The sequence below is a fragment of the Typopeltis vanoorti genome, chromosome 23 (genome assembly GCF_054136105.1).
Source record: "Typopeltis vanoorti isolate ZY-2024b chromosome 23, IOZ_Tvanoo_1.0, whole genome shotgun sequence".
Classification (NCBI taxonomy): domain Eukaryota; kingdom Metazoa; phylum Arthropoda; class Arachnida; order Uropygi; family Thelyphonidae; genus Typopeltis; species Typopeltis vanoorti.
Window position 1 is genome coordinate 66,342,960 of NC_143571.1, and position 12,928 is coordinate 66,355,887.

Genomic DNA, 12,928 nt, shown 5'->3' on the forward strand with positions numbered 1-12,928 from the left:
GCTTTCAGTAATTGTAAGTTCAAGTTGGTGAGTTCTTTTATGTTGTCCATCCAACTCTTTTCTGGTCTTCCTCTTCTTCTCATTCCCTCAATCTTCCCCAACATAACTGCCTTTTCCAATGATTTATCAGCTCGCATAATATGTCCAAAGCACATCAACTTCTGTTTAGCGATTGCCTCCAAGGAGCATTCTGTCTTTATATTCTCTAAAACCTTATTTGTCATTCTTGCAGTCCATGATATTCTTAATAGTCTCCTCCACACCCATAATTCAAATGAATCAATTCACTTTCTGTCTTTCTTCTTAATAATCCAGCTTTCACATCCATACATCACTACTGGATATACCATTGCTTTGACAATTCTAACATTCATGACCTTACTCACACCTCTATCCTTTATAATTTTTGATAGGTTTAACATTGCTTTTTTTCCCCATGACTATTCTTATTTTAATTTCATCTTCACATTTGCCATCATTTCTGATTCTGGACTTCAGTAAATCATAACCTTCACAGATTTCAATTTTATCTTCCTCTATTATAAATTCATTTAAATTGTCAAAAGCCATTACTTTTGTTTTGCTGATGTTTAAATTAAGACTGGCTTTGTTACTTTCCATCTTAACCAATAGAATCAACTGCTCCAGATCTTACTTAGATTCTGCTATGAGGGTTGTATCATCTGCATGTCTTAAATTATTTATTTTTCTGCCACTAATCTTAATTCCAGCTGGATCTTTCTCTAAATCAGCCATTCTCATAATATATTCACTATAAATATTAAAAAGGTAGGGCAACAGTATACAACCCTGTCACATCCCCTTTTTCCCCTCGAAACACTGTTTCTCCAAAGACTGATTTTACTGAAGCTTCTTGATTGTCATACAGATCTCTTATCAAGAGAATGAGATGTTCAGGAATTCCCATTCCACAGTCTATTGTGATCATGTAATGGCATGTGTTACATGCCATTACATGATCACAATAGACACATGCCATGGAAAAGGATTGGAGAAATTAATGATTTTTTTTTTTTTTTTTTTTTTTTTACATTTTCAGGGCATCTGACCAGACATGGTCAGATACCCTGAATTTGCATTTGGTCTATTTAGCAAAGTGTCTTCACACTTTCTAATTAGGTTGCTGATTTCCTCTCTACCAGTTCCCCCTACAGTTGTTATAGTACCCTAGGGCTCTGTACTTTTGTCCATGTTCTTCCTCCTAATATACAAAGTTATTCTCTCCCTGATCTCAAATGCTATCCACTGTTCTGCAGATGACAGTATACTTCATTCCTCCTCTTAATTTGACAAACCTTGAAGTGCTCAACATTTCAAGCTTTGATTTCCATAATCAAAGTCTTAAACACTCATTCATTTTTTGGAGAACATGGAGAACAGCAATGATTGAGATCAATGCTGTTCTCCAGTGAAGTAAGGACAAACTCATCAACTTCAGTGCTACCCAAAACACCCATCCCCATCTTTCTCGTAACAAAGATCTCACCTCATCTTTGATAATACTCAGATGTCCAGAAGTTCAGATTTCTTTTCTCTAATTTATATCTCTGGCTTGTCTGGATATTATCAAAGATTAGATAAGATAAGGTGAAGCGAGATAATTCTAGCAAGAAAGTGGTTGTCCTCAACCTAATGGAGAATGACAAGAAATCAGTGTCCAAGACACTGATTATGGAAGATCAAAGATTGGAATGTTTGAGCACTACAAGATCTGATCTTCCATAATTTCAAATTAAGAGGAAGAACAAAGAGCACTGTCAGTATACAAACCTGCATGTCCTTTTCTGCTCGAGATACTATTTTTCACCTGTACAGATGCAACCCTATACAAAATCCCAAATTTGCTCACCTCTGGAATTCTGTTCTCACATTTTTGGATGGTGTACAAAAACCCTCCCAAAAATTTTTGACTGCCTACTTCTGATTAGCATCTAAAATAATGTTCTGGCAGAAATTTTCTGTCCAATAACACCTCTCTCTCATTTCAGTCACTTCTCATTGATGTTCTGTTTCCACCTTATACCTTTTTTCTGTAGTTATTTCTTAGGTGCTATTCTGCTGAACTGTTTTCGATCATTTCTACAGGAAGGTGACACATTAGGTTAGAAGCTTTACTATGAATGGTTGTATGAGCAGTTCTAGTCAGCAACACTGCTCATGTTTTTTGCGTAAAAAAGAGACTTCCATCATTTCTCCAGTTTCATAGGTACTATTCTGCTGAAACTTTTTCCATAATTTCTGCAGGAATGATGGGAAACAGTTTCCCTATAGCCATCATTATCATGTATTGAGTGCAGTTAAGGATTGAGAAGAAAGAAATCTATTGACATTTTTCTTGAAGCACCGGAGGCTGAAGATATTGACAGGCACATTAAGAGGAAGGTTGTTCCAAAGGACAGAGGTAGGCAGAATAAATGAGGTAGAGAAGAAGCATGTTCAATTTATTTGCAGTTGTACTGAAAAGGAAATGGTGTCTGCCAGATCTGGAAGCGTGACCACAAAAGTATCAGAAGAGAAGGTAGAAGAGAGAGACAGAACTGAAACAGTGAGTCTGTGAGGTCATTTATGAGCTAAATTATTCTCCTCTGGACAGCATCAATAATTTTCTTCTGAAAGGTTTTCAGTGGACCTTAAATGTGAAAACAGTATTCTAAACAGTATTTATTTTTCTGCTACCAATCTTAATTCCAGCTGGATCTTAGTCTAAATCAGCCATTCTCATAATATATTCATTATAAATATTAAAAATGTAGGGCAACAGTATATAACCCTGTCGCACTCCTTTTTCCACTCTACAGTATGGGTTGATTTGGGATTTGCATAGGGTTAGTAGCCCAGTGGGTGTAAAATAGCATCTTGACCAGAAAAGAATGCTTAGTTTTTAGAGTTGAGGAAGCTACTGGTGTGATGTGATACCACAGGAAATGTTGTGGTATATGTCAATACAAGGAAAGAGAGATCTGATCCTGTCTGGTGATTTGTGCATTATTCAAGTTAAGGAAAAGTAGGCTAAGGTCTGTTTTATGAGAGAAAAGGCAAGGCATTAAAGGTAACCAGGTTATCATTGTGCCACTGGAGGAATGGTATGGAGATCAGTGTGTAACAAGTTTGTGCCGGGAAGTGTCTGCCATGTGTAAACTGCTGGCAGGAATTAGCTTTAGCATATGCATACCACTTCAATGTCATGCAGTCGCATTTTCACAAAGCTTATACAGCATGATGCAAAGTTGGGATGAACTATGAAGAGTAGAGAAGATGTTGTGGTCTTACAAGAAGACGTGAATAAATTGAGTGAATGGCATGGAAATGGGGATGCAAGTTCAATGTTGCAAAATGTAAGGTTTTAAAATTTGGGAAACAAAGATGGGATGTAGAATTTATGCTTGGTGGTGATATATTGTTGGAGGTGGAAGAAATAAGAGATCTTGGGGTGATAGTGGATAAGGATCTGAAATTTAGGGGACACATTGCCAAAACTGTGAGAACAACACAAAGAATTCTGCGAATGATGCAAATCTCCTTACTTCTACAGACTTGTAGAAGTAAGGAGATTCTTGTTCCGTTGTATAAGGCTCTGATTAGGCCACACATGGACTACAGTCGAATATGAGGAAAGGTTGAAAAAATGCAATTTACAGAGTCTAGTGGATAGGAGGAAGAGGGGGTGATATGATAGGACCTACAAGTTAGTAAACGGTTGTTATAGGATCATTGTTGGAGAGGTTTTACAGAAAATAATGAGAGATCCGGGGAGAACCAGAGGTCATCTCTGGAAGCTGTATAAGGAGGGTGTGAGCAGAGGAGTGAGAAGCAAATTTTTTGCAAGCAGAGTTGTGAATGATTGGAATGCCTTGCCTGAGAGTGTGGTATCTGCAGAAAATTTGGGTGTTTAAGGTACAGTACGATGAGCTGTGTGTATGACAAAAGGATCTTCTAGATGAGTCTTTGACTCCATGGGGTCTTGAGATAATAATAATTGACTACAACAAAATATCAGCATATGTGAGATATCTATCATTCATTTAAGTGCCATCTCCTATCTAGGAAGCTGACTACCATGATGTGACTCATGGTTAACTACGGGCATAACAAAATGTGGTGAGGATCCCATCTTTTCCACATATTGTCATAAGTACTCATGGCTGTAAACTCGTGTTTGTACAGGCCCAATTTGACTGTTCTGGGGAATGAAAAACCCCGAGTTTCTGGGTGAACCCCCCCCCCACCTCCATATGAGACCAGCTAACTCACCTTTATCGAAAGAGACCAGATAAAGGTTCCTCCCATTATGGATGGGAATCGAACCCATGTCTTTCCAAACAAAGGGCTTCATCTATATGGACTGAGCTATGGAGACTCAGAGATATTTATCATAGATAAGACAAAAAAGCGCCACTGACAAAAAAAGTAATGAGTGTAGGGATTCCTGAAAGTGTGGATAATTCTGATAATGATCAGATATTATGTCCCTATTATTGCATAAAATGTATACTGATCCTCAGTAAACAAAAGAAAACTCTTAGAAAATGAAGAGAAATATAAATAAAACAGAGAAACAAATACACACAACAAGCACAACAAATTTTAAAAGATGATTTGCTGCTCCATCAACCACGTATTATTACCATGCCTAAATTAATCACCTGATCAACATTATTAGTTCACTGGATTATCCACCCCTATAGTTATTTACTGAGCTACTAAAGGTACAGAGTGGCTGTTTATTATTGGTTAGTTATTTATACTTTGTAAACAAATTTCTTTCCCTCTTCTTGTAATTTTTTTTTTAAATCATGCCATCATAAATTCACTTATGCCTATCTGGAATTTATAGGATCACATGCTATTTGCTCCATACAACAACTTACAGGATACACAAATTACAAATGTTTATAATTAATAAGTCTTATGCCAGTAATGAAAGTATCTTTACTCACACTTGTTCTTTCCTTTACATTTCCAATTCTCACATTGTTTATTAATGATGGTTCACATATTTACACTTTTGAGTAACTTAAATGTACCAACCAAATATAGCATTCTCCTTCATTATTGTTTTCTAATATATCCTAAAACAAACACCAAACATATTGTTCTCCTCCTCTACATAGATCTGGTTACAATACATAGCACATCCACCAAAGTGCAAGCGCAAAATTTCTGCAGGAAGTATTTTCTTTCATTCCATCAGATAGTTAGGATGATGGTGAGAGAGCTATGACCATCCTGATGTGTACATGTTAAGACATTTGCTGTAGATGACCTTGAAATTCTGAGCACTATATGGTTTGTCAAAAGGGTAGAATGAATGGAGTGTACTATCGTCAGCAAAGCTGTGGTTAGGATTGATGGTGGTTGAGAGTGGGTTTATACATAGAAGAAAGAGGATGGATGACATAATGAAACCCTGAGGCACACAAACTCCTGCACTAGTGGCAAAGTTCAAAGAGAGGGCAATCCACCATGATATGCAGTGAACAACCAAAGAAAAAGGTGGCTATCCAAATATAGGGTGGCAGGTAGAACAAAGGAAGGTAGTTTTTTGCTAAGCAGGCCTCAATGCCAAACATGATCAAAGGCCCTGGAAATGTCAAGGATGATGGCACATGTTTTTCTGAACCTTTCCATGGCAGATGTCCAGTGGTGGGTGATGTAGGATAAGAGACAGCCATGGATCTAGATTGTTGGAATCTATACTGGTGGTCGCTAATTAACTGTAGGTAGTGGAGAAGTTGAGCTTGTAGGTAGTGGAGAAGTTGGCTGCTGATAACTTTCTCCATTATTTTGGAAAGGACTGAGATAATGGTGATTGGTTGCCAGTTAGATGTCAGGCTTTTATGTTCCTTTTTTGGAATAGTTGGATATATGTGACTATAAGTGCACTAATATAGGAGACTGAAGAGACCAGATGTTAACTATGGACAACATTTGACAGTTGGAGAGAGATGCCACTGGAATCAGAAGACTTCTTAGTGTCCATATTATTTATATTCTTCTTGGGCTTTTTGCTGAAAAACCACAAGAGGAATATGGTGCTCAGTTACTGGCATGGTGAGTGGTTATTTGCCTTCATCACCTGTGCAGGAATTTGAGGAAAAGAGTGATGTCAGCTTTATCTTTGGGTACCGTAACAGTGGTGCCATCTAGATATGAAAGAGATGGAAGTGCAGATAAGCAGATGTTGCATCTAATGCCCATTCAAGGGACCAAAAGACATGGACAGGAGGTGAGTTTCTGCTATTGGATTAACCTTTCTCATACTGTGTTCCCAAAAATATTATTATTATAAACACCTGACCTCCATGGAGTCAGAGACTCATCGTGGGAGGTACTCACTATTGCTTACAATGTTCATTCAACTGCGTCTTAAACTGATTCAATGTGTCCACATCCACAACACACTCAGGCAATGCATTCCACTCACCAACCACCCTACATGCAAAGAACCTGCTTTTCATTCCTTTCCTCACACCCTCCTTATACAGTTTCCAGCAATGGTCTCTTGTTCTACTTTCCTCTCCAATTCTACGAAAAATCTCTTCCATGTCTACCTGATAACAACCCCTGACCAGTTTATATGTCTCAATCATATTCCCCTTCTTTCTTCTATTCACGAGGCTCTGCAACTTACATTCCCTCAATCTGTCCTCGTACTCCACATTCCAAAGACCACTGACTACCTTTGTGAATCTTCTCTGTACCCTTTCCAACATATCCTCATCACCATGAAAACCTGGTGACCAAATCTGTGCACAATAATCCATATGAGGCCTGATCAAGGTCTTATACAATGGAATCATAACCTCTCTATTTCTGCATGTCAGTGTTCTCTGCATCATTGCCATTATTCAGTGTGATGTCTTCACAACTTCTGCAATGTGGCCCCTGAATTTCAGGTCCTTGTCCACCATCACTCCTAGATCTCTCATCTCCTCTACTTCAGTTAAAGTTTCCCCACCAAGTGTATACTTTGCATCCCATCATTGCTTACCAAATCTCAAAACTTGGTAACATTGAAATGACAGTTCCACTTACCTGCCCATTCATGCAATCAATTCAAGTCCTCTTGTAAGGCATTAACATCAGCCTGACTGTACATTGCTCTCCCCAGTTTTGCATCATCTGCAAACAGCTTGCTATCACTAGTTAAACCCAACCCAATATCATTAACATACAAATTGAACAACAATGGCCCCAAAACTAACCCCTTTGGCACAGCACTGGCGACCTTTCTCTTTTGAGATACTGCATCCCCATATACAACTTTCTGATACCTATCTGACAGCCAGTCACTGATCCAACACAGAAGTCTGTTATCCGATCCTGTCTCTTTCAATTTAATTAAGAGCTTGTCATGCAGCAGTCTATCAAAAGCCTTTGCAAAATCTAAGTACACCACTGTATATACATCTCCTCTGTCCAAGGTATTTGTCACCTTGTTATAATACATAAGTAAGTTAGTGAAACATTATCTCCCCTTAACAAACCCATGCTCATAACCACAGAGAATACTGCTGTTATCAACACATTTCTGTATCCTACTTCTCACCAATCTCTCCAGGACCTTCACCACAATTCCAGATATACAGACTGGTCTATAATTTGAACTACAGTCTTATCACCACCTTTATGCAGTTCAACAATTTTACCCTCCTTCAATATGTAGCTGTTTACAAAAAGATTTGTAACTATTTGTAACTACACACGGTATCATATTATGGTTTTGCAGCCACTCATGTGATCACAAAACCATGGTAATCTGTTAATACACACACACACCTATATATACAGATGTCAATCCTATCCCCCGAACTCTGGAACCTTACCATAAGTAAGTTAAAGATTTTTCTTATTTTTTAAATTTTATTTTATTCTATATTTTTTATTTATCTTTTACATAGAAATCCAGCTCTAAAGACCACATATGGAACTTTTCAAGCTACTTCAGGTCCCAAATAATTTTATTATAATAAACAATAGCAAGAAAACATCAAAAGAAAGAGAGAGAGAGAGAGAAAGAAGAGAAAGTTAAATACAACCTGAATATTATTATTAAAGCAACCTCTGCAGAGTCAGCATCATGAGAGGTCCATTTTAGTAGCAACATATCTATCATACTGAACACTAAACTCATTAATGCTCCGAGCATTCACAACACATTCCAGTAACGTGTCCCATTCAACCAATACTCTCTATTTAAAAAACTACACTTTATATCCCTCCTGACCACACTTTACACAACTTCTAAGGATTGCCTCTCATTTTTCTCTTCTCACTTTCCACTTTTTTTATAATTCCATCTATATTAAAATGATAAAATCTTCTCACTAACTTAAACATCTCTATCATATCACTTTTTACCTATCCATCAAGCTTTGCAATTTACATTCCCTTCCCTTGAACTTTCCCCATAACAAAACATTCCAGAGTTCATCAAATTCTGCTTTGGTCATTTATCTATGGAATACCAGAATGAGGACGTTGATCAAATTTGAGCACAACACTCCACATGTGGTCTGCTTAATGCTTTACAAAATGGCACAACTACCTACTTATCCCTTCTTGTCAATGTACTTATTTATCATAGAAACAGCAATGCAATGTGCTGTCTTTGCAACACACCCTCTAAACTTCAGTTCACTTCAGATCTCTAATTTCATCCGATTCCTGCAGCACAGTACCACAAATAAAGTAAACAGCCTTATATATCTGCATTATAAGGCTCTGTTTAAACATATCAATTTTAAAACTACAACTCCACTCATTTGTCAAAGTCTATTGAAATCTCCCTGAAGGAAATTAACATTAGCAGCACTCCTTATGATTTTCCACCATTTTTATCATCAGCAAATAACTAAAGATTCACAATCAATCCACATGGAATATCATTAACAAATATGTTAAACAGCAAGGTGGAAAAAAGAAAAAAAAAAAAAGAAGAAGTCCACACCAGTACTTACTTTTTTTTTTGAGATGATGTTCTGGAATAATCGCTAATCTATCTAACCAATCTGTTATCCATTATAAACTGTACATACACCAAATCTGCCATGTAGCAATCTATCAAATACTTTTGCAAAGGCCAAGAATATCACCGTACATGAATTTTCCTTATCCAACACAATTGTCAAGATGCTGGCCACAAAGTGGTTATCATATCCCCTTTCCAACCTATGGGTTCCAATCCCACTGCAAGTATGGTTTACAATTGTTTTTAGGTGGGAGATCACTGTTCCACTTATTGGAGATCTGAAGTGGCTTGAAAAAGTTTTATATTTGGTTTCTAGATATGTAAAAAATAAAAAATGGTTTTTATATATGTAAAAAATAAACTAAAAAATACAACATTATATATATATATATATATATATATATATATATATAATCAATGAAAAGAAAAAATAAATAAATTAGCCAACCCATAGTACAATCGTACTCTAGATGCAAACACTGCGGTAGGCTTAGATGGAATATCAGCTCGGGTGTTGCGTGAATGTGCAAATGAATTGTCAACCCCTCTCACCTGGATATTTAACATAAGTTTGAACTCTGGTATGGTCCCTAGGGAGTGGAAGTTAGGCAAAGTGGTTCCTTTGCATAAGGGTGGCTCTAAAACTGCAATATTGAATTACAGACCAATCACCATCTCAGGAGTAGTGGTAAAAGTATTGGAAAAGTTGGTTAAAGACAAAATTCAAGAATGGGTGGATCAGGATATGATACTCTATAGAGGCCAACATAGTTTTGTTAAAGGTAGATCCTGCCTTAGCAATCTATTAACTATTCATAATAGAATAACATCTGAGTTGGACAAAGGAACTGGCTACACAGTGGTACTTCTGGATTTTGCTAAGGCTTTTGACAGGATACCCCATAGAACACTGTTACGCAAATTGGAGCAGATGGGAATGGATATTAAATTGGTGATATGGATAGGAGAATGGCTCAGGGAGAGATACCATAAGGTGGTGTATGGAGAAGCAGAGTCCAGAATGAGGCAGGTGACCAGTGGTGTGCCTCAGGGCTCTGTGCTTGGGCCAATGTTGTTTAATTTGTATATAAATGATATAGGAAACGGCTTAAAGGGAGATATTCAGTTGTTTGCTGATGATGCAAAGTTGTGTAGTGCAATAAAAAATCAAGCTGATGTTGAAAGTTTGCAGGAGGATTTAAATAAGCTGGTAAAATGGGCAAAAGAAAATGGATGTCAGTTCAATGTGGAAAAGTGTAAAGTCGTGCATTTTGGGATTAAAAGATTACCAGCTGTGTACTACATCGATGGAAAGGTACTCCAAGAGATTGATGAGGCTAGGGACTTAGGGGTATTGGTATATAGGGAGATGAAGTTCAGAGGACACATTGCTAAGGTGTCCAAGATTGCACATAGGATTACTTGGTTGTTGAGGAACACACTGACATCCAGAGATAAAGAGGTTATTATTCCCCTTTATAAAGCATTGATACTTCCACATTTGGATTACTGTGCTCAGGTCTGGTCACCTGGATTCCTTGGAGATGAGGAGGCTGTGGAGAGGGTTCAGAGAAGAGTGACCAAGTTGGTGAGTGATATAAAAAATGCTCCCTACATTGATAGATTGAGAGCTTGTGGATTGCAGAGATTGGTTGATAGGCGAAGAAGAGGGGATATGATAGAAACATTCAAATTACTAAAAGGTTTTTATAGGATTGATGCAGGGGAAATGTTTCAGCTGTGTGATAGTGATGGAAGAACAAGAGGTCATCTCTGGAAATTAAAGAAGAGTGTGGTTAACAAAGGTGTCAGAACAAGGTTTTTTGCCTGGAGGGTGGTGAATGAGTGGAATTCATTACCTGACTTAGTTGTGAGCTCTTCGTCTGTAAATGAATTCAAGAAGAGATATGACAGATATTGTTTTGCTAGTTTGGGTCTCCCGCGATGAGTCTACTGACTCCATGGAGATACCCGTAATAATAATAATAATAATAATAATACAAATAAACCTTTCGTGGGTGGGAATCACGTAAAAAATAATAATAATAAATAAATAAATAAATAAGTAAAATGCTAAAAAAAGACACGTCCTTTGCAAACCCATGGTGACCATCATAATAATCCTATATCTACCAACCCAATTCTGCATTCTATTCTTAACCAACTTCTCTAATATCTTGACTACAAGTGTAGATATACATACATACAGATCTATAATTTTAAACCTCAGACCAAGAATCATGCTTGTGGACTTGTACTATTTTTGCCTTCTTCCCACTCAGAAACCTTTCCCACTACAAGACTCATTACAATAACCTGTTCAAGGGCACAGCTAACTCTTGCTCATTCCTTAAAAATGCATGGCAATATACCATCCATTCCCACACCTAAACAAATCACTCTGATACGCCTTTGATTTTTTTACCTCTAATTCCCCCTATTATTTGCCTCCCTTCCAGTCTCCCAGCATTATTTATACCAGTATGATATATACTGAAAAAGCTTATTACATAATTCCACTAGGTCCTTTTTCACGGTCATTTACAGGTTGCATTTTGAAGTAGATTATTATAAGCATGCAGCACACAAAAAACATGCCAAAGTGTAAAGAAAAAGTCAACTTTTTTTAAAATATATGATAAAAATATGTCATTGTATTTAAAGATATTAATAACATTAACATAACTGCACTTCAAATATTGATGCAAAAAAAAAAGTAATAATACTGGTAATCTAATTTTCCCATAGAATCTGATTATATTACATCACAGCTTCAAGGCTCAGTTGTGAGAGTTCACAAGCTATTACTGTCCATCATTCCATAGCTATCTTAAATTCATTCACAACACTCTACATTCCTTGGTTATGCATTTTGTCCTCTTTCAGGTAAAAAACATTCTTGACTTCCTTCTTCACTATGTTATTACTCAACTTTCAGGAATGGACTTAACTACACCCTCTTCCACCTAGTCCACAACCAAGCAGCATCAGTATCAAGCTTGGCAAATTCTTTTCACCATTTTCTTTTTTTTTACATGATTCTCGCCCATTAAATGTAGACTTATCATACATCTGCACCTTGGTAGGCTAAGGATTTTTTCCCCTATTTTTATGTATTGCTTTTTTATTTTATTTTTAAGATCTGGAAATCCTGGTCTAGAAATCAAACATGGGACTAAAAAATTTTATTTATGCCTCAATACCATTTTACATGTTTACCTTCTAGCCATCAATCTCTAACATAAATATCTATCTTAAAAGATAAATTACAAGGAAGCAAAAGAAAATAAAAGTTAAACATATCATATTAAAACTACAGTTTAAAAAAAAAGAAAGTAATATTTACTTGAACTGGATGTTGAGAATTACTCCCATTAGAAGGTGTACTAGAACCAGAATTGGAAACATTATTACTTAAACCGGGATAATCTGGTCGTAACAAGTTCTCACTCTGCATTTTGTTTTTCAGGCAAGAAATATATCTGCTACAGAAGTCTTTGCATAGTTCCTGAACTTTTTCTAGTTCTAACAGATGTATCCTTAACACTTGAATAGCTTTAACCATCTATAAAAGAAAAATTTTACTTATTTAATCAAATCTAAAATGAGATTTATATCATTTGATAATAAAAAAATAACGTTATGATGTTGAATCACATTAGTAAATAAAACTTTGCTTTGGAACTATCTAAACTAAAGTAAAATTCATTCTGCAGTCTATACATGAGTGTGTGTGCATGCACGCACACACACAATAAACTGAGTAATATCTAAAAATATATATAATAAACTGAAAAAACTTAGCTAAAATCACGTTTATCATCACAATTTTCATTGACAAAATCATTTAATAATTTGTCTCCAAATTCTACAAGAAGAGATAACTTCCATAAGATTCCAATCATCCCAAATATTAAGGGCACTTTGGAACATGTG

The 12,928-nt window shown here is 36.5% G+C and overlaps 1 protein-coding gene across 1 annotated transcript in view; it reads right to left on the reverse strand.

Annotated features, from left to right (window-relative positions):
• Positions 1-12,928, reverse strand: part of LOC150093923 (homeobox protein PKNOX2-like) — a 134,239-nt gene that overhangs the window by 70,164 nt on the left and 51,147 nt on the right. Inside the window, 1 exon segment of the mRNA XM_090412922.1 lies at positions 12,339-12,557. Coding sequence (XP_090269048.1) covers positions 12,339-12,557 — 219 coding nt within the window.